Below are 22,523 nucleotides of genomic sequence, written 5' to 3' on the forward strand. Positions count from 1 at the left end.
TTCATATGGATGTTAAGTTTCTGAATTTTTTTAAAACTGCCAGTTACAGTGGATGAGTTAGAGAATGGGGACTATCTAACTTGTTCTTGCTAAAGGTCAATTAACTCCATACTCAGCTGCTTTTCTACCATAATCCTATGATTCTAACACCAAGAGGCTTGTCTTTAATTTTGCAGCCCTGGAAAGGAAAAGTGAGGTAGTGTTCACTTGTCTTTGGAGAAGATGCACTAATTTCACATCTCTTATTTGAGAGCACTTTTTTTTGATGAAAAGATTCATCGAGCTTCAGATACTCTAATCATTTGTATAACTAATCCATCTAAAACAAATCTGTTTGTATTTTTTACTTGGTCTCACAAAGATTTTAATATCTGTTCACAAATGGAGGAACATTTTTGTTTTAATTGCCATAAAATTTCAGTGCCTGTAAGATTTTGGATTCCATGAGATCTGCATGTATATTAGCGAAAACCCTTGGGAATTAAAATTTCTGTTGACTTTGAAATCTGGTAGCTTGGGATTCTAATTGGCCTTTGATAATTTTGCATTACTTTTTAGAATTCTATAAATCAATTATTTTTAAGTAACCAAAAGTGTAAAAGAAAATATTTTAGAGGATCACAACAAATAACTCTTGTTCACTGGAAACACAAGTGGTTACGAATTCTAGGACATTAAATAATCTGGTGGAATTAACTCAGCTGATCGATTCATCACTGATTCTGCTTACCCTGCAAAGTTGCTCCAGTAGATTGCTTACAGTTGGCATCTAATTCAAAGCAACTGCATCAATAATTGTTCTTTCTCATCTTTATTTTGTAGCCAATCAAAAGAATAATAGCTAGGTATTAACTTTAATCATCATATTGCTGATTTGTTTTATCAAGGAGAAAATTCTTACATGAATTTGAATGGGTTCTTTATTAGGCTTGCTTTGATTGATGATAAAAATCACAAAACAGTATGTAGTCAAGGATGATTTGGGTTTACATTAATAAATATGAATGCTATAAGTTATTGTTGGTTCATATAATCTACAATTTAGTTATCAATAAATATGTTCACAAACATTTTCTTTTTTTTCCTAAAGATGCAAGCCAGGGTTTTTCAACCTGGACCCACAGAACACCCATGGCTGCACTGCTTGCTTCTGCTTTGGCCATTCATCTGTTTGTAGCAAAGCAGAGGGTTACAGAACAGAGCGAATCACGTCAAGCTTTGATGCAGGTGTTGCTGAGATTTTTAACTTGTGCTGCTCAGTATTTGACTTTGCTGAACTTTGAAAAAGGTTTGAGCCTGTGTAGCAAATATTAGTAACGTTCAGCTTATTCTCCTTTTGAAACCCGGCTTGATGAAAATTTATTATAGTAGACCTTGCCATTTCCTATTAGCTCTTTAATTGTTTACTGTCATTCACAATTAGAAGTGGTGCCATTGTAGAGGTTTGAGTGATCTGCTGTTTGTAGAATTGCAACTGGGACAGAAGTAACCTGGTCCTTACCAACCTATCTGCAGCTTTTAACGTGCTTGATCACAACATTCACCCCCAATGACCTTCCACTCTTGTTCACAAGGTGGGTCAGCAATCTTCTAGTTCCATTCTTTTCTGTCCAGAAAATCTTTCTGGCCAGAAGATTGCCAATAATGGGTTATTTTCCCTTGTGGTATTATAATTGATGATCCAAAACCTTCTGTTCTTGGAACTTGTCTATTTCTCTCACCTGTTGACCTTTAGAAACACTTTGTTAGTCTGCAACATGGAACAGGCCTTTTGGCCCAACTTGTCTATACTGACCAAGTCTCATCCATATGTTTGTTGCCATCAGAATTAACTTTGCTTGGCTTCCTGCATTTTCTTCCATATCCATGAAGTCAGTTTAAGATCTGCTACATCCTGTCTCTCACCAAGTCCTAATTGGTAATATTCTTGGTAATCTGTGTTGACTCCAGTCAAGCAACAGCTCAAATTGTAAAAGTTGTATTCCTTTTCAAATATCTTTATGGTCTATATTCTCCCTAGCTATATAATCATACATAGTTTTGCAAGGCTTTGTTGCTTTAATTCTGACCAGTTTATCCTTGAATCTTAAGTCTACCTCTGTGATTAGGTATTTGATCATGTGCTCTATTTGCACTAAGTCTGATGCAATGTCATTTTTTTTTTAATGCTAATATTTTGATGAAGCATTTTTGGGAGGTTTGCAATGTAGAAGTGATACATAATTGACATTTTTCACTGCTGGCATGGTCATTATAGATTTTTTTTTTAAATTGCAATGACAGGCCAGTACATTGCTTTGCTTATGTATAATGTTAAGAGTTTGTTTACTTGTATTTTTATAGGTGATGATGGTTGGCAGGCTGAACAGCGAGACGGTGCTGCGGTTCAGCTACAGTGGTCTCCAGTGAATCGTGACATCTCTGTGATTTCTAGTGATTATTTCCCCGTTTACTACATTGCTCCTGGTATGTAAATTCAAGAAATACATAAATGTCATTTTTTTCCCCAGGGAAAATTATGACTGTTGACTTGAAATTGTTATTATATAATGCAGAACAATTTTACTGAAATCAGTAGTAAATGTTGAAGATATGAAGGCATTTTTAAAAAGCTAACCTGTTTACACACCATTAAATACTTTCCTATGTTGTTTTTCAACAGCAACTCTTTTGGGTAATCAGCTGATGAGTTATGGTCAGAACCTCTCTTTCACTTTCCATGTGGACAAGAGAGACACTCGTTTATCCGCTGAAGATATCGTATTGGAAGGAGCAGACCTGAGAGTGACAGTCCCATTAATTGCTCAGGGAAACCAGTATCCCACAGAAAGCCCTCAGAATTACGTCTTCAGGTGAAATAGGATCCAGAACATAATGATATTTTTTATTGGTGTGAGTCATTAAAATCAAAGCCAAAGATCATTCATTGTTTTATCAGGATGAATTGCATAGAAGCTAATCTTGACTTTTCAACAGCATAACTTATGTATAATACCCTGGGAGGTTATTAATGGCAAGTCAAGTCTTGCACAGTTTTTTTATTGGAGACCTAACTCTTGTTGTAGCTTTGGAATATATCATCACATTTGTAGGTTCTGCACCAAATGTATATGTCATATTATTGGGCAGAAAATGCCTACATACTGCCTTCATCTACCCTGATTTAACCCAGGGGAGATCATGGGAAGAGTTGCTTCAATACAGTTGCTGTACAACCCATTTCATATCTTTATTGCGATACATTTATCGATCCTAAAAAAAAATCATCTTTCGATTGTGCTGAATTGAATGCTGGGACTTGGAGGTGAAAACGATGTTTAGCTCTGGGCCACCCAATCTTGTGTTCAAAGCAATATCTGTTTAATTGGGAGCAGACGTGCCCTCACCATCTGCAGAATCTGCTTCCCTTTACACATTCCAATTTAAAAAAAAACTTAATGGCTTTGAATTTGACAGTTTTTAAATATAGACTGAAGAAATGAATGGTTCTGTTTGTGCACTGAAAATACTATAAATCTTTGTGATGATCTTTTTTTCTCTATTTACAGACTTCATGAAGTGACAAGTTATCCCTGGAGACCACAGCTTTCCTCCTTTGAGTTTCAAAAGCTCCTTCATAACCTGACAGCTATTAAGATTCGTGGTACATACAGTGAGAATAGTAAGTACTCCAAGAAGTTAGTGAGGCAGTTGATGATGCACATAAGGCAAAAGAAATGGAAGCAAAAATTGACCATTTGGTCATCAAACCATAATCTTATATCTTATGATAACCTTCCAACTTGGAAACTTTATTTTCTTTTTATCTTGTTTTTGATACTTATAACCAATCTTTTATCTATGTAACCATGTTACACAACTGTGTGAGGTGTATTTAAAATGTAAGCCTTTTGCAAAATACCTTGTCTGGATATTTAAACTTTATTTGATGAATTGAATTCACTTGTTCCCTTTATCTGTCCTAGAAGTAAATCATGAAAATCTGTAGACACAGTGGTTCAAGTAAAAACAAAATGCAGGAGAAACTCAGAAGGTCAAACAGTGTCCTTTAAGTAGCCACGGTAAAAATACGTAACTGATGTTTCGGGCTTGAGCCCTTCATCAAGGTATGAGAGAATGATGGCAGGCATCCAAACAAAAAGATGGGGGTGGGGTGGGTGGCAAAGCCAGGAGATCATGGTGGAGAAGGGGGGGGGGGATGGGTCAGGAGCAATCAGAGGAGGAAGGGAAAGAGGAGCTGGAAAGACTGAGGGGAGAGAAAAGGCGAGCAAGTTTTAGCACAGAAGTCAATATTAGTGCCATCTGGCTGGAGAGTGCCCAGACAGAAAATAAGGTCGTGTTCCTCCAATCTGTGAGTGGTCAGGGTGGGATAGAACATACAGGATCCCACCACCACACATATTTTTCCCTTTCCTCCCCTCTTGGCCTTCCATAGGGACTCACTCCCTCCATGATTCCTTTGTGGACTCATCCCTCCCCACCTATTTCCCCCTCCCCCACCCCGGCACTTTCCCCTGTGGCTGCAGGAGATGCAACACTTGCACTCACATCTCCTCCCTCACCATGGTCCTATACCCCAAACAGGCTTTTCAAGTGAAGTGACTTTATTTTCCGTCTGGGCACTCTCCAGCCAGGTGGCATTAACATAGACTTCTCTGCTTCCTGCTAAACTTGCTTGGCTTTTCTTTCCCCTCCCCCTTTCCAGTTCTCCCATTCCCTTCCTCCTCTACCCACCCAGTCATTCATTGATCACTGCAGTCACCTCCCTCCTTTCTCCACTTATCATCTCCTGCCTTTGCCACCCACCTGCCCCCCTCCCCCATCTTTTTTTTGATGCCTTCCAACATTCTCTCATATCTTAATGAAGGGCTCAAGCCCAAAACATTGGTTATGTATTTTTACCTTTGCTACAAAAAGGACACTGTTTGGCTTGCTGAGCTTCTCCAGCATTTCGTTTTTCCCTTTATCTCTTCTGCTCATTGGATTGTCAATAATCTCTTAAGTAGATTTGTCGAGCACAATTTCCATTTATTAAAAATATGTTAACTTGAGGCAATTATTGCATGATTTTGTAAATACCATATGGTTAAATCCTCTAATCGATTCTAGCACTTTGTTGACAGCTAATATTGGACTAATCAATTGTTATTTTACCTAACCCCACCACCCATCCCCCACTTCCCCTTTCTTTTCTTAAATGGTAATTCTACTTTTGCTGCAACTATTTCAAAAATCAAGAGAATTTTGGACAACCAGCTAGATTCCACCATTGCTGCCTTAACCTGGGTTTTAAACAATATGACATAAACTTTCTCCAGTCCAGTGAATTTGACTGCTTTTACTCCCTTAATTTCTCTAGTGATCTCTGTAATGCATGGGTTTGACCAGAGATCTGGGTGGTTTGCCTTCTTTTCATGCTTTGATGTGGCACATTGCTACAACTGAATGGCTTCCAAGGCCATCTTGGAGATGATTAATTGACCATGTATCAATTAAACATCTAAACATTTCTTTTTGACACAAACCAATTGTATGTGTCTTTTTTATTTAAAGAAACAAACAAAAAATAGATATGGAAAAATGAATACCAAGCCAAGAAGAAAATTGCCAAATTTAATTGAAAGGACACAGCTTTGAAGATGTTTTTATTGGTGAAAAGAGAGATCCTAAAATTTAGAGAGGGAATTCTAGAGAGCAGAGTCTGTTGAGATATTTATAATTTAGTTCAAAAAAATAATGTGTATTATTTGCATTGTTTTTTTTAAAAACTAACTCTTACTGATGATGTACACATATTTACGTGGCAGTGAGTTCACTTAGTTTAATTTGTTTGTGGCTAACATTTCTTTGTTCCTCTCCAGGCCACGGCTACTTAGATGATGTAACTCTGGTTAGTGCTCGTCCTGGCTCTGGAAACCCTGCTGAGTGGGTAGAGCAATGCACCTGCCCAACTGCATATCAGGGACAGTTCTGTGAACAGTGTGCTTTGGGCTACAGGAGGGATGATGCTCGTAGGGGATCATTCAGTCCCTGTGTGCCCTGCAGCTGTAATGCACATAGTGATACCTGTGATTTTGAAAGTGGTGAGTGACTAATGCAAAGTGCTGGAAAAAAGTTGAGAGTATGTTGCAATTTTTTATGCAATGTTATTCGCACTGCTATCTTTTAAAAATGTCTACATTTCCCATTTGTTTCAATCTGCTATCTCATTCTTAACTTAGAGAGAGCCAGTTTGCATTCCACAGCTGAATTCCTCAATTGTAGTGGATTTGAATAAAGTAAAAAGAATTCATTTTTTGGCCATTAAATTTTTTGAAAATCAAAATCTTTGCTTTGCTGTTAGTTATAAATCAGGGGAGATGATGCTCATCAACTTAAGGTACTTCCTAGGTCTTTTGGCTGTGTGCATTCTGCCCAAGTCTGAGTCCTGTTGAACTTGAGAAGGTATTGGGGAGTCCCTTTATCTGGAGAATATGATAAACTGTTTCAGCTCAGAACATTGACCCTTTTTTTCCCCCACTGATGCTGCTGAACCTGCCTTGTTTTTCCAACAAAACATGATTGTTTCCAACTTCAGAATCTGCAATCTCCTGTGTGACTCCATATTTTGATTTGCAGATCTTGCCTGCCTTTATCATGGATATTAATAATGTACAACAAATATTTGCAACACATGTCTCCAAAATATAGTGGTGATGATTATTCAATAAAAATCGCTGCTCTTTATTTGAAAGTTTTACCTTGTCTTTTCTATGAGAATAAATTTATGAAGGATGTGATTCTCTGTTGACCACTTGATAACATTAATGCCTTTCTCACTAAATGTTCTTTCCTTTGCCATACTTGTTTGTTATTTGTTTCAGTTTATTGACTCATTTTTGACACTGCATCTATAAGTAACCTTTGTTCACATATCAAGAATTTCAACTGTGTATGTGTGAGAAGCTGTTTAACCTATTTTTTAAAAAATTGGTGACACTGCGAAAGCTGCTTTAATGGCAGCACTGCCGTTAATGAGGACACAGGAGAGCAAGGAAGGGAGACAGGAGTAGCCACTGGTCCTAATGCCAGTGGCTACTTACAGGCTTTAAGAGCCCTGTTAAAAGAGCCAGTGGTGCTTCATTTTAAAGGTCCTGCAGCCACGGGGTCTGTACCAAGATGGCAGCACCTGTGCTGAACAGTGGAACATGAGAGGTTGCAGACTCTGGGGGAGCAGAGAAATAATGCAAGGCACCAGAAATGGGGAGAACACCCCCTGTGGAAAAGGAGAAGCTCAGTAGACAACCCTACAGGATGATGACCACAACAGCAGACCAGTAAAGAGCTCAGCAGCTGAAGGACATATAGTGACTTGCAGTAGAAGGATACATCCAGGCTGCTGGAGACTGACTCATGGGAACCAGGAATCAGAACCGGCATTCAAGAGGGTGCTGAGGACAAGAAGGACTCCTGCAGGGCTTTGGGAATTGAATGCTTCCTGATCGGTTTGGATCCTGGAGCTCGGGTTGTTCATGGTTTGAACTGGTCTGTGCATCTGCAGAGGCTGTGTGAATGAATGCTGGGAGCAAATCCACACACACTCAGTGTCTCTGAAGTGATTCTTTTTCTCCTGTTGTTAGAGGTTCCGGGCAATGCTCAAGGTGGAAGTTGAAGTATATCACGTATATTTCATTTTTCATGTATGAATATGAGACAATAAAAGCAACCTTTAAACCACTGCATGTTCTTCAAATTATGAATGTATTCACCTTTCTTGTAAATCACATTTGTGGGAGTTGACGTTTTAAGGAATTTGCAGATTTTATTTTAATCTTGAGCATCTTAAAGTTAAAACAAATTTTATAGTACAGTTTACATTTAAAATGTGTAATTGATGGGATCTTTTCACAGTCAAATCCTGCATCTCCCTACTTTATATTGTGAATATTGCTTCACCACACAGCTGGCATTGATTCAAGAAATTAGTCCCAGCACGATCACCTCAAAGCACAGTTGGGATAAATAATCTTGTCTGAACAAAAACATGGATTTTCAGAGATTTTTGTAAATGCTTGATTTTAAATTCAAATGTGATACCTGATCAATTATTCCACCTTTTTTTGGATAAAATGGGGGCAAGTTAGTCAAGAAAAATGTATTTAATTTCAAGAGATTGATGGAAGGTAATGGAAAGAGAATGGGAATAAACACTTTCAAATCTGTTTAACTCTGGTGACAGAAGTGGAATTTCTGTCCTTGTATTTGGTACATCGATAATTAACTTTTAAAAATCTGGGACACAGGTGAATGCTACTGCAGAGACAACACAGCAGGACCTAATTGTGAACGGTGTAAAGATGGATACTATGGTGATGCTGCAGTTGGTAGTCCAGATGACTGTAAGGCGTGTCCTTGTCCAAGTGGTTCCAGCTGTGCTGTAGTTCCTAAAACTGGGAATGTCGTGTGCACTAACTGCCCTGTTGGAACTACTGGTAAGATCTTCAAAAGTCTGATCATTTTTGTTGAATGAAATTAATCTCATGCATCATGTCGTTAAGTGACAAAAGCAGCCAAGGGAAGTAGTTGGGAATGAGAGGAACAATTGATGGAATTGCTTCAGTGTGAAATGGTATGAACCATAATGTTGTTACTTTTTACAGTTTGCTTTTCTGTATCACACTAACATTCCAATGCTCCAAATAGAATCATTGCACAGTGGGATTAGGAAAAAAAGCTAGCCCTTTAGCAATATTTTCTGAAAAAGGATTTAAATTTTTGCCTTGTAGCTTGTACTGTATGTTTGAGTGACCTCAATAGATGACCATCTCACTTGACTGAGAAGTCAGACAACAGTGCTATCATTTTCTTTCCAGCCTCATCTCCTTCATCAGCATCATTCAGAGCAGCAGAGTTACCAGAAAACACCACATGGAGAATAGTCTACAAACTCTACAAATTTTTTTTTAAATAGCACTGACTGTTAGTTTTGTTATAAATATTTAGGCTTTGGACTGCACTTTGTGCTAAGTTAATAATATCAGGTGTTCACAGGAGGCCATTCAACCCATATGGTTCATAGCATTTCACACTGGAGCAATTCCATCAACTGTGTCCTCTCATTCCCAACTACTTCCCTTTGCTGCTTTTGCCACTTAACAAGATGCGGGGTATTTTAGCTATAAAAAGGGCTATGAAGATTATTGAATAACAAAAGGTGTGCCTGTGAGAAGATATAAATTGGGCACAATATTCAAAATTGCTAGGAAGAGTTAAAAAAAAACCAGTGCTGGAGATCTAAAATACAAGTCTGAAATAGCTAATTACCCAAGATGATGATTGAGTGCAAAAGACTATAATCTTTCAAGTCAGAAGACAGTATTGTTCCTCAGGTTTTTTTTTAACTCAATGGACTTTGTCAAGATAGCATTGAAAGTTGATCATAGGGAGGCCAGAGTGGGGGTAGGCTGGAGAAATTAAATAACAGACGAATGAAAGTTTGAGGGTCACCCTTCTGAAATGATCAAAGGTATTCTGTAAAGCAGTTGTCATATCTGCATTTGGTTTCTCCAATATAGAGGAGATCACATCATGTGCCTTGAATGTAGTACACTGAATTGTTTGAGGCCTTAGAGTCTAGGAAGTGAAATGTCATGTCATGTCATGCTAAATGTCATGTGGCAGTGGGGGAGGATGGCAGTGTTGAACATTTAACAGGGCTCTCAAGTACGAAATAAAAATTGGGAGGAAATGTGATGGACGGTAGGGTCACATTGAGGTGTCGGAATGATAAATCTTGAATGAGGAGACTGGTGGATTGGATGACTAGTGGGCCCATTTTTTGCGGGATGTAAATTTGAAAAAATTATTTACTGGAATTAGTAATTGTGAAGGTCACCTTAATTTGTTTGCTTCTTGTTCTTTTCAAGAGATTCTTTGACTTGGCTTCGCGGACGATCTTTCAGTCAACTGTATATATTATCTGATATATGGGTAGATTGTTTTTCAGTGTTGGGAACTGTACACAAGTTCCTTGAGTTGCAGTGTATACATTGACCACCGTGGATTTGGTTCTGCATGACTGTGGCAGAATGCAGCTAAATTCACTTGTACATGTGTGGCAGTGCAATCCTCTGTCTGCAGGCAAGGGTTGAACACAAGAAAGTGGCACAATTATTTTGTCATCATAGTCCTTATCATAACTTGAAGAACTTTGGTCAAATACATGTTGATCTACACTTTTTTTAAAAATAAATTGTATACTTTTGAATGGTCATTGATGTGAAACAAGTCTCCACAAAATGCTCCTTGACCTGAGCATTATCAGCTTTTTTTTTATACACAAATATTCATCATCTGCAATTTTTTATTAATTTTTCACTATTATGTCATTTTTCAGGTAAAAGGTGTGAGCTTTGTGACGATGGCTACTATGGTGACCCATTAGGGGAAGAAGGACCTGTGAGAGTGTGCAAACCATGCCACTGTAGTGATAACATTGATCCAAATGCTGTAGGAAACTGTAATCGACTCACGGGAGAGTGTCTGAAGTGCATCTACAACACTGATGGATTCTTCTGTGATAAATGTAAAGATGGATTTTATGGAAATGCATTAAATCCGATTCCATCAGAAAAATGCAAAGGTGAGTCTTGCATTTGTCTTTGCCCCCATAACCTTTCCTAAAATAACTTTAAGTTATGAATTTCAAATCCTTCCATCTTGAGGAGGGTGATGTAAAGTGCATTTCAGTGTTTTGCTACATTAGAAACACCGTATAAATACAATTCTTGCATATGCCAGATAATTAGAACATAAAACAGTCCAACATGTTACTGGCCCTTTTGTGCATGATGTTGTGCTTACCATTACCTACGCTACCATCAATTTAACCCTTCCCAACCTGACAATCTTTTCTACATTCATTGAAGAATTTTAAATGTCACTATTGTACCAGGCTCTACCACTAACCCTGGAAATGTATTCTAGGCATCCACCAATCTCTGTGAATTAAAAAATATTTTATCTTTGACATCTTCCCTCAGTTTTCCTCCACTCTCCTTAAACAGATGTTTTCTGGTAATTGTCATTCATGACTTGGGAAAAAGATGCTGGCTGTACACCCTAACCATGCCTCTCATAATCCAATGCACCTCGATTAAGTTGCCTCTCATCCTCCAAGAAGAACAGTCCTAGCTTAATCAGTCTTTCTCCACTTCATTCAACGTCCTGGTAAATCTCCTCTGCACTTTCTCTAAAGATTCCACGTCCTTCCTATAATGAGGTGATCAGAACTGAAAACAATACACAGAGTAGCCTAACAAGTTATAGAACTGCAACATTACCTTACAGCTCTTCAACTTAATCTCCTGGCCTTTGAAGAGCAGTGCACCATACACCTTCAGAACCATACTATCAACTTGCACAGCAACCTGGAGAGATATATGGTTTTGGACCTCAAGATTCCTCTGTTCCTCCACACTATGAAGAATCCTGCCTTTAACCATGAATAACACTGTGTTCTACCTTCAAAGTGCATCACTCCATATTGAATGCCATCTGGTGCTTCTCACCCAATTCTGCATCACCCATGACAATTTTCTACACTATCCACATTTCCTGCCTTTGTGTCATCTGCAAACTTACTGACCCATCTCTGCACAAGAGCACGGGTCCCAGAACAGATTCATCAACCTCCAATCAAAATATGCTTCATCCACTACTGCCCACAGCCTTCTGTAGCAGGATAATTCTGCTTTCACACAGCAATGTTTCCTTGGATCTTGTGACTTTCTGGATGAGCCTTCTATGAGGAACCTTGTCTTAACATCTTACTAAAATCTATATACACCACATCCACTACCCTACCTTCATCAATTTCTTTTGTCACCTCTTCAAAAAGCTCAATTAGACATGTAAGATATGGACTGCCCCTCACAAAGCCATGTTGACTATTCCTAATAAGGCTCTGCTTCTCCAAGTGCTTGTAAATCTTGTCCTTAAGGATCATCTTCAATAGTTTTCCCACTACTGGTGTAAGATTCATTGATCTATAATTCTCAGGATTCTGCCTATTACCTTCCTTGATCAAGGGAACTACATTTGCCATCTACCAATCCTCTAGTACCACTCCTTTGAGTAGAGAGGATGCAAAAATCATCGCCAATGCCTAAGCAATCTCTTCCCTTGCTTCTTTTCATAACCTGGGGACCTCCTGTCTGTTCCTGGGATCTTGCCTATCCAAATGCTTTCAAGAAGCTCCAGCACATCCTCTTAAATTCAATATGCTCCAGCACACTTGCCTATTCTACGCTGACCTCGCATTCACCAAAGTCCCTCTCCATGTTGAACACTGAAGCAGAGTATTCATTAAGGACTTCTGTACCACTTCTGCTTTCAGCCACATTTCACTCTTTATCTCTGAGCAGTCCTGCCCTCTCTCTGGTCATTCATTTGTTCTTCATGGTACACATAGGACTCATTAAGGTTTTCCTTAATCCTACTTGCTTAAGGCCTTCTTGTGCCCCTTTCTAGCTCTCCTAAGCTCCTTGGATTCTTTCCTGGTTATCTTATAATTATGATGACCGTTTCCTGATTTTATTTTTGCTTCCTAAACATTCTGCATGCTTCCTCTTCTTGACTAACTGTTCTACCTCTCTTGTTAACCATGGTTCCTTTACACTACCATCCTTTCCCTGTTTCCTAGACAAACCTATCCAGAATCTTCCCCGAGTGACCAGCAAATATCCTCCACTTTCTCCACGTGAATATTTGTTCCCAATTTACTCTCTCAGGTTCCTGGCTAACATCATCGTAATTAGCCTATCCTCAATTATATTCCAATTTTATCTGCTACCTTGTACATAGCTATGTTGAAGGTCAAGGATTTGTGGTCACTGTCTCAGAAATGTTTGCCTACTGCGAGGTCTGTCACCTGACCAGGTTCATTTTCCAGTATGAGATCCAGAATATCTCCCCTCTAATCGGCTTGACTTCAACCTATTCAATTGATTATATTTATGCTTCCTCCACTGCATGTCCTTCCTCAGAATGTCACTGCATATTGCATCAACCTTTCCCAAACTGCATCAACATCTGACCTAACAGTCTGATTCCCATTCCCCTGCCTAGCCAGTTTAAATCCTCCCCAGCAGCGAAGCAAACCTGCCCACAAGAATATTGGTCCTTCTCCAGTTTAGGTGCAGCCTGTCCCTTTTGTACCTTCCGCAGAAGAGATGCCAATGATCCGCAAATCTGAACCCTTGCCTCCTGGACCAACTCTTGGGTGACATGTTCATCTTCCATTACTTCCTATTCTTGCCCTTACTGGCATGTGGCACAAGTAGCAATACCACCCTTGAGGTTCTACTTCCTAGCTTCCTTTTCATTTCCATAGTTTCACTGTTTAGGGCGTCATCCCTTTTCCACTCCTCTTTTTCTACACCTCTGTATCCACACCCTCTCTTTCTACCCCTCTGTTTGTACTCTTCTGTTTCAATGACATCTGGCTGCTCAACCTCCTGCTCAAGAATGTCATGGACATGATCAAGGACGTCTCTGACACTGGCACCTGTGAGGCATCATACCATCTTAGAGTCTCGATTTCTTCTGTAGATTCTCCCGTCTGTTCCCCTAACTAATGAATCCCCTTTCACTATTGCTCCTGTTCCCTTCTGATGCACAAAACCAGACTCTGTTCCAAAGACCTGGTGCTGTGGCATTCACATGGTATGTCGACCAACATTAACCAAAATGGTACATGTGTTACTGAGGGAAGACCCACAGGGTTACCCTGCACTATTCCCTTTCCTTCTTCTGATCATCAACTTGCTATTTGCCTCCCAGGCGTGACTGCTTTCCTGTAACTTCTGACGATCACCTCCTCAGCCTCCTGAATGATGTGGAGTCCAACCAGCTCCATTTCCTTAACTCCATCTGTAAGGAGCTGCTGCTGGATACACCTTGCACGTGAAGTCATCTGGAACAAGGATGATGTTCCTGATTTCCAACATCTTATAAGAGGAGCAGATGATTGCCCCAGCTGCCATTCCCACTGTTGTCTCTGTGCAATAGAAAGGGAAAAATGTTATACCTGACCTCACTTTAGTCTCCCAAACCAAAGCCTGGCATTTCCTCCCTGCACAGCTGTACTCAAAAACCTTCCCAGTTCTTATCTGTGCCTTCTTACTGGAGTATTTTTTTGCCTTAAAGAACCCTGCCACTCCAATAACTACTCAACTACTTCATGCCAAACCCTTTAATTCCCACTTTTACACTGGCCTGTGATCTATGCCATCAGGAGAACATTTTCCCTTCCTTTTATTATCTACAAGGTTACCTCTCTGTTAAAACTCCTGTCACTACTGTATGACCCAGCTCCTGTTGGCTGAATTTAAGTGCCAGATTTGTTATATTTCAACTTCTGCAGAAGTGGTTAAGAGTTGGAGAAGAGTAGCTTGGCATTCTTCACATCTGCCATCAGAGCTAATTTATTATTGATGTCATAATAAGTTAGCTGATTTGCTTTCAATCCATAAATACTACACTTTTTGAAGAGTGGGTTTGTGTGAAGGGTATGGAGGGAAAACTGATCATAGAATATTTCCAGTCAGAAATCAAGTCAAATTTCTCCCAGTAAGAGAGAGACTTGGAAGTAAGTGCCTTGACCACCTCTATTCTTCAAAAAGGAATAATATATTCCAAATAATCTTGTTGCTGTCTGCTCAGTATCTTTGTTCTCTTACATCCACAAGCAATCTCAAAAAGTATATTATTAATCTAATAAAATAATATGTAATTTTTTATTCCAGCTTGTAACTGTTCTCCTGATGGCACTGTCGGTCAGCAGAAGAACTGCAACCAGATCACAGGTCTATGTGAATGCTTAGCTCATGTAATAGGCAGAGACTGTGGTCAGTGTGAGCCAGGCTTCTATAATCTTCTTCGTGACCAGGGCTGCCAAAGGTAAGTCAAGTGGAAGAATTTTCAGCCTTCCTCACCCCTTCATTTGATAACTCGGCAGTCTTTGTGCATGCATAATCTAGTTGGAGACAATTAATTGATCCTACATTGTTTGGAATATTTATCAAATTCAGGATGGAGTAGCAGATAAAGGCTTTCCAATATTACTATTGAAAGCAGTTAAACACCAAGTCCTACATCATACTATTCATGAAAGAAAAGATTTCATTTTATATTCAAGACCTTTATTTAAAAAAAAAATCATGAACTTCCACTAAAGCTCTATTTTTATTTTTTTTTAAAGTTAGGATCACTTCATTTCACTGATAAAGGAACATGTCACTTTTGGTCATAAGGATAAAGTGAAAAAGACCACATAGAACATGACACCAACAGTACAGACCCTTTGGACCACAATGTTGTGCTGATGCATATATAGCTATTGAAAAAAACTAAACCCTCCTTACCTTGTATACCTCCATTTTACTTTCATCCCTGTGCCTGTGTAAGAGTCTCTTAAACATCCCTATTGTTCCAACGTCCTCCACCACTACTAGCAATGCATACAGGCACCCACAATTCTCTGTGGGTTTTTAAAAAAAACTTGCCCCTTATGTCACCCCTAAACTTACCTCACTTCACTTTTACAGATGTCCTCTGGTGTTTGCTACTCCTACCCTGGGGGAAAAAATGGTGCTGGCTGTCTACGTTATCGATGCCTCTCATAATCTTGTACATCTTTATTAAGTCACCTCTCATCCTTCGCTCCAAAGAAAAAAGCCCTAGCTCTGCTAAACTTGTTTTTCAATCCAAGCAACATCCTCGTAAATCTTCTCTGCACCCTCTCCATAGCTTTCACATCCTTCCTATTTTGAGGTGACCAAAACTGAACACAATATTCCAAATTAAGCTTCTGAACTTAATTCCCCAATTAATGAGCCACAGCATACCAGAGGCATTTTTAACTATCCTATCAACCTGCATGGCAACCTTGAGAGATCTATGGATTTTGACTCCAAGGTCCCTCTATTCTTCCACGCTGTTAAATATCTTATCAATAACTGTGTATTTCGATTTCAAGTCTGACATTCCAAAATACATCACGTAGCACTTCTCCAGATTGAATTCCATCTGCCACTTTTCCTCCCAACTCCTCTTTATACCTTGTTACAACTTGCAACAACCTTCAGCACTATCCACAATATCTCCAACCTTCGTATCATCTGCAAACTTACTGATTCATCCCTCTAATTCTTCGTCCAGGTCATTTATAAAAGTAACAGAGCAGGGGACTTTGAACTAGATCTCTGTGGAACTTCACTAGTTGTTGCCCTCCAAGCAGAATGCTTTCCATTCACTAGTACTCTGCTTTATACAGACAAGCCAATTCTGAATCTACATAGCCAAGGTTTCCTGGATCCCATGCTTCGTGACTTTCTGAACGAGTCTCCCATGGGGACTTTATCAAATGACTTATTAAAATCCATACACTACATCTACCACCCTACTTTTCATAAATTTTTTTTGTTGCTTCCTCAAAAGTCTCAATTAGGATCTTGAGGTACGGCCTTCCCTTCACAAAGCCATGCTGACTATCCTTAAGTAGTCTGTACTTCTCTAAATGATCGTAAATTCTGTCTTTAGGAATCCTCTGCAATAGTTTGCTCACCACTGAGGTAAGGCTCAGGACTCCACAATTCCGAGGATTCTCCCTCTTATTTTTTTTTAGACAAGAGGACCAAATTTTCCATTCTTCAAATCTCTGGCAACACCCTCCCTTAACATAGCAACCTGGGGTATATCTTGTCCAGTCCTGGGCAGTTATCAATCCTAGTGATTTTATGAAGATCCAGCACTTCCTCTTTCTTAGTCTCAGCATGGTTCAGCATATAAACTTGTTCTATTCTGACCTCACCTTGACCAAGGTAATTTTCTCTGGTGAATACTGAAGCAAAGTATTCATTTAGGTCCTCCCCAATCTCCTCTGCCTCCAGGCATATGTTGCCTCCTTTATCCTTAAGTGACCCTACTTTCACTCTCGTCATCCTTCTGTTCTTCACGTGTGTATGAACTGCCTGAGGGTGTTCCTTAATTCTACTTGCCAGGGCCTTCTCATTACCCACCCATCTTCTAACTCTCCTAAATCCTTTAAGTTCCTTCCGGGCTACCATATAAATCTCATGAGCTCATCCTATTTTTTTGCTTCCTAAATCTGATGTATGCTTCCTTCTTCCTCTCAACTTGTTGCTTCATCTGCTTTGTCAACCATTGTTCCCTTTTCCCATCATCTTATCCCTGTCTCAGTGGGACAAACCTATCCAGAACTGGTCCCTAAACATCCTCCACATTACTTTTGTGCTTTCTCCCATGGAAATATCTGTTCCCAGTTTACTCTTCCTAGTTCCTGCCTCATCCTATTGTATTTAGCCCTTCCCCAATTAAACTCTTTCCCATTTTATCTTTTTTCATCCTTGTCCATAGCTATGCTCAAGTTCAGGGAGTTGTGGTCACTGTCATCAAAATGCTCCCCCACTGAGAGGTCTGTCACCTGACCAGGTTCATTACCTAGTACTAGATCCAGTATGGCCTCTCCTTGAGCCAGCTTGACAGTGTACTGTATCAGGAATCCTTTTTGAACACACCTGACAAATCCTGCCCTATCTATCCCTCTTCCAGTAAAGACATGTCAGTCAATATTAGGGAAGATGTTGTCTGTCATTTCTCCACCATTCCAAATTATCCCTATTTATCTGTTCCTCAATATTCAGAGTGTTTTTTTGGGGGGTCCTATAGACTACTCCCAATACAGAGAAAGCTCCCTTCCTATTTCTGACTTCCACCCACACCCATCTATGCCATTGGTACCAACGTTGACCACCACATCCAGCTGCTCACGCTGCTGCTTCAGAATAAGTGGACTCGATCTGAGACGTCCCTGACCCTGGCACCTGAGAGGTAACATACCATTTAATATTCTCAATCGTGTTCACAGAACTTCCTATCTATTCGCCGAACTATTGAATCTCCACTCACTATAGCTCTCCTTTTCTCCCTTCTGAGCCAAAGGGTCAGACTCTGTGTCAGAGACCTGACCAGAACAACTTGCTGGTAGATTGTCTCTGCCAACAGTATCCGAGACATTATACTTGTTGAAGGGAACAGCCATAGGGGTGCCTTGTACTGTCTGCCTATTCCCCTTCCCCCTCCTATCAGCCATCCAGTTTCCTGCCTCTTTCCTTTTGGGTGTGACTGTCCCTTTATAGCTTCCATCACCCCCTCTGCCTCACGAATGATCTGGAATCCATCGAACTCCAATTCTCTCACATGGTCTGTAAGGAACTGCAGTTGGATGCACCACTTGCAGATGTAGTCATCAGAGACAATTGTGCTCTCCACATCCTGCAATCGGAATATTCCACTGCCCTCGTTGCCAACTCCACTACCTACTCTTTGTTACTATGCAAAGATATTACCTGACCTTGCCTGTTGTACTTGGCCTTTCCTCCACTGGGTGACTCTACACTGTCTGCTCTGCTTGAGCTTCTTTTTATATGTTGCAGGTTCTATCTGTAGCCCAGACTCCAACCAATCGTTGCTCCGCTTACCTTTTAAAAGCTTCTGAAACAAAGCCCAGCTCCCAATACTCACCTCTTGCTGAGTTTTCCACTTCCCTTTTAAATGCTCTTGAAACAAAGTCCAGTTCTCAGTTGGCGAGTCCTCTCTCTCAAATAAAGTGCATAAATTCCTGTTTATATAACTGTCATTTTTCATGTTACTAGTGCCACAGTTGTTAGCATTTGCAGCAAGAATGATGCTTCACAAAATTTGACACTTTTACTCTTGTCAAAAGACCAGATTTCTTTCATTTATGGAACTTTGAAGAAATTCCTCTGCATTGCTTATGGACAATGTGCAAAGGGAATGCCATCAAAAAATGCATTCCAGCGAATAGTTCAGGAATGGTCTCTGCTATCTAGTATCTGCTGATTTGTCAATGAATGCTGCTGCTTGATTTGTTGCCTTGTCCCCTTCTGTGCCAATCCTGTAGAGTGTAAAATTATTAAATCCTACAGGAATAACAGCAGTGTTGTGAGCAGATGAATATTCAATAAAATTGTGATCATCCACGCAGAAAAGATGCCAGTGTAGATTATAGGTGTGATGGTTTTAGGAAAGTAATCTTGGACTTGTGGATAATAGAGGACAGAGGAATGCAAAAATTATTGGGGAGAAATGGCATACAGAATGAGGATGGAAAATGAGACTGAGCATCATGCATCAATTCCCAGGTTGAGTGTAAGATTTCCTTTTGCATTCTTTTACCTCAAAGGAGTAAATAATCCGCTTTTGTGGTGCTGGAATTTTTGGCTTAGTGACAGCTGTTTTGAAGAGATTGGGAGGAAACTGATATTTAGTATCTGAGATAAGATTTGTAGTTATGTGTCAGTAAGTTGACACTGCAGTTTGATGCACTTTCTTGGAACAGCTGTAGATTCCAAAGAGCAAATATATGATTGTTGCTGTTAAGATTACATTATATCCAAACGTTGCATTACACCCATGTTGCTGATGCATACAGGTAGCCCTGACTTACGATCTATGCGACTTTTGACCATTCGACAATACAACTGATAAAATACTGCATACGTTAAAAAAAATAAAGAAAAAATGTATGTAAATATAAAAATTATGCTTTTGAAGTGAATGTAGGGGCCTATCGATGGAAAATAGTGCCTAAGGCAGGAGTAGACAACCCCTCGTGAGAGCTAGCCTTAGTGGCCACCATGTTGTATTTGACGAATGATAAAGTGAATTTCCAACATGCGTCCGTTTCGGGATGCAGTCGAAAGTCAGCGACTACCTGTACATACTTTGAAGGGACTATGAAATAGTTACTTGACATATTCCTTAACTGAAGGTCTGATTAGCATTATCAAGTTAATTCAAAAATATTGGGGGGAGTGTTTTTTTTTTAACCATACGGTGTAAAGAATTGCTCTTAACTCAGTTCAATGCAGAATACATGTACCATGCTGTCCAGACCGGAAGGCATTGACATCGACTTCTCTGGTTTCTGCTCGCCTACTCCCTATTCTTCCTCTCTCTTCTCCTTCCCTGTCTTCTTTCCTTCAGTTCTCCACCCTCTTTCCTCACCATTCACAGAGCCACCACCCCCTTCCCTTGTTTGCTGGTGTGCCCTCCTTCCTTTATCCATCTATTACCTCCTGTCTGTGGGACTGTGCTTCCCCCTGCCCCTCCCCTTCACCATTTTGTACAGGCGCCTGCCGACATTTTGTTTGTACCTTGATGAAGGGCTTAAGCCTGAAACATTGGTTATGTATCTTTATCTTTGGTCACTGTTTGACCTGCTGAGTTTTTCCAGAATTGTGTTTTTACATATACCATACTATTTTTTTGAAGACCTCTTAGAAGGATCATATTCTAAATAGGAAAACTGGTTGAGATTTTAGAAGAAGCTATGCAGAATCTGATCCCTAATTAGTTGACTTTCAGAAGCCCACAAAAGCAATGAACTTCAGAAAGCATGCTTATCAGCAATCACCATTTTTGTTGCAAACTGTAAAATTTGGGCCAATAAATTCCATCAAACGATTTCCTTATTTATGTACTGCAATGTTTTCAAATACTATTTTTAAATGGTGGGTAAAGAAATGAGGTTACACAATCATTGTTATTGAAAACTATATTTATTTCACCCTCACAATATTATCTAGCTTTGTATCCCAAATGGGGGTGGGGGGGAAGAAAACTTTCAGTAATTGTTTCTGGTATAATGTATTTAATATTGATATAAATTACATCAAGCCTTCAGAATACCTACTGGGATTTGGGATTAGCTTGCAAAGTAACCTTGTAATTTTGCAATCCAGTGATTAACATAACACTTCAATATGAAGGGCCTGACTTCAGTTCACTGCTTACTCTCAGGTGTGACTGTAATCCCATTGGTTCTGCTAATGGGGAGTGTGACACCCAAAATGGACAGTGTGAATGCCAGCCTGGTGTTTTTGGTCGGCAGTGTGACAATTGTGAGCATTATCATTTTGGATTTAGTCGGGATGGATGCAAACGTAAGTGTTTGACATTTTCAGGAAAAATATTAGCAAGGTTTCTCAATTGTTTAGAAAAATATCTAAAAATTGTTTCTTTTTCTGCAGCCTGTGACTGTGACCATGAAGGTTCAAGATCATTACAATGCAAGGAAGATGGAAAATGTGACTGTAAGGAAGGGTTTGTGGGTACTCATTGTGATCAGTGTGAGGAAAACTATTTCTATAACCGTACAAAACCTGGCTGCCAAGAGTGCCCTGCCTGCTACCGGCTGGTGAAAGATAAGGTAAGAATCTTAGATTTGTATTTGATTGTTGTATTATTTTGATGAATAAAATCAAAGGTGGCCTTAAATAGTTGTCACCTTTTCCAGTCTTTCCTACCAGATCATTAGCTGCTGTTTGAAAATCAAATTGAGAATCTGGTTTATAATCTGGGCCGTGGGGCAAAACCCTTTTTCTTAGGTTTGAACCAACCTTGAGGAAGCACACCTCTCGGCCAATGTGAAATTGGCTTTGGCTTTCCTCCTTGGATCATTTTTGCCTATGCCATTTTAAAACAGTCTCTAAATTTGGTGCCCAGAGTAGATGCTTTTCTGATACTGGAATTTCAATAAGTGTGAAGGTGAGATCAGGTTCACTAAGTCTAACTGAATTTTGATAGCAGTTAATGGCCTACATCCAAATTCATTAAATGTTCCACCCTGTTAAATGTACTCTGGATACTTTCTTCCTTTAAATCACCTATTTCAATCTCTGGTACTGTGAAGTTGTAGGAACATGATTATAGAATGGCTTTAATTTCCTGGAAAATAACCAGCGCAGGTGGAGAGAAAATAGTGCTTTTTTTTCACCACCTCATTTTAACTACTGAATGCACACATTTGAGATGACCAGAAATTGAATGCAACAAACTGTTATTTAAGCAAGAAGGATTATTTTTGTTTTTTTTAAATGAATTGGATGTTTTGAATAAAAAATGCAAAATGTATAGAGGAATCAGCTAAGAGCTAAAGATCAGGAACCACATTATAGATTTTGTTACATGAGGGAAGTTTAGCAATATGACTCAAGAATATATAATGGTCAGTAATAAATTCATGAAAAATATCTTAAGGTGGAGTATCTAGAATGTGGAGATTGGAATAGTTGAGTAAGTAACGTAGTTGCATTTCACATAGTCCATGAGAGAAAGTGATAGTATGATGCTGGTGGACTTGAGAAGCACTTGCTCTGTGGAACAGGCATCAAACTGAATGAATGAACTGAAATACCTGTTTCTGCATTTCATTTCTGTGAGTTCCAATTTGTTGCATCATCTTTCTTTAGAAAGACAAAATGAATTTGTTAGTGAAATTTGATCCCCAGACAGCCTCCACACTTGAGTGAATACTGTAGCAAGGGAAGGAATAAATTATACATGAAACTGAACTTGCTGTAATACAGAAAATCACATTCCTGACCATATATTGAGTACTAATGTCCATGCTTAAATTTGTATTGTGTCTCTGTTGG

At 39.4% G+C, this 22,523-nt stretch overlaps 1 protein-coding gene across 2 annotated transcripts in view; it reads left to right on the forward strand.

Moving 5' to 3' along the window:
• lamc1 (laminin, gamma 1) overlaps positions 1 to 22,523 on the forward strand; it is a 192,152-nt gene that overhangs the window by 123,686 nt on the left and 45,943 nt on the right. Inside the window, exons 8-17 of one of the 2 annotated variants that reach the window (XM_069938198.1) lie at positions 1,091 to 1,227; positions 2,344 to 2,466; positions 2,663 to 2,852; positions 3,549 to 3,661; positions 5,862 to 6,083; positions 8,283 to 8,471; positions 10,376 to 10,621; positions 14,787 to 14,940; positions 20,887 to 21,029; positions 21,117 to 21,295. In XM_069938198.1, the coding sequence (XP_069794299.1) occupies positions 1,091 to 1,227; positions 2,344 to 2,466; positions 2,663 to 2,852; positions 3,549 to 3,661; positions 5,862 to 6,083; positions 8,283 to 8,471; positions 10,376 to 10,621; positions 14,787 to 14,940; positions 20,887 to 21,029; positions 21,117 to 21,295 (1,696 nt within the window). The remainder of the gene's footprint in view (positions 1 to 1,090; positions 1,228 to 2,343; positions 2,467 to 2,662; positions 2,853 to 3,548; positions 3,662 to 5,861; positions 6,084 to 8,282; positions 8,472 to 10,375; positions 10,622 to 14,786; positions 14,941 to 20,886; positions 21,030 to 21,116; positions 21,296 to 22,523) is intronic. The other variant, XM_069938200.1, reaches the window with a different exon arrangement.

The sequence above is a fragment of the Narcine bancroftii genome, chromosome 5 (assembly GCF_036971445.1).
Source record: "Narcine bancroftii isolate sNarBan1 chromosome 5, sNarBan1.hap1, whole genome shotgun sequence".
Classification (NCBI taxonomy): domain Eukaryota; kingdom Metazoa; phylum Chordata; class Chondrichthyes; order Torpediniformes; family Narcinidae; genus Narcine; species Narcine bancroftii.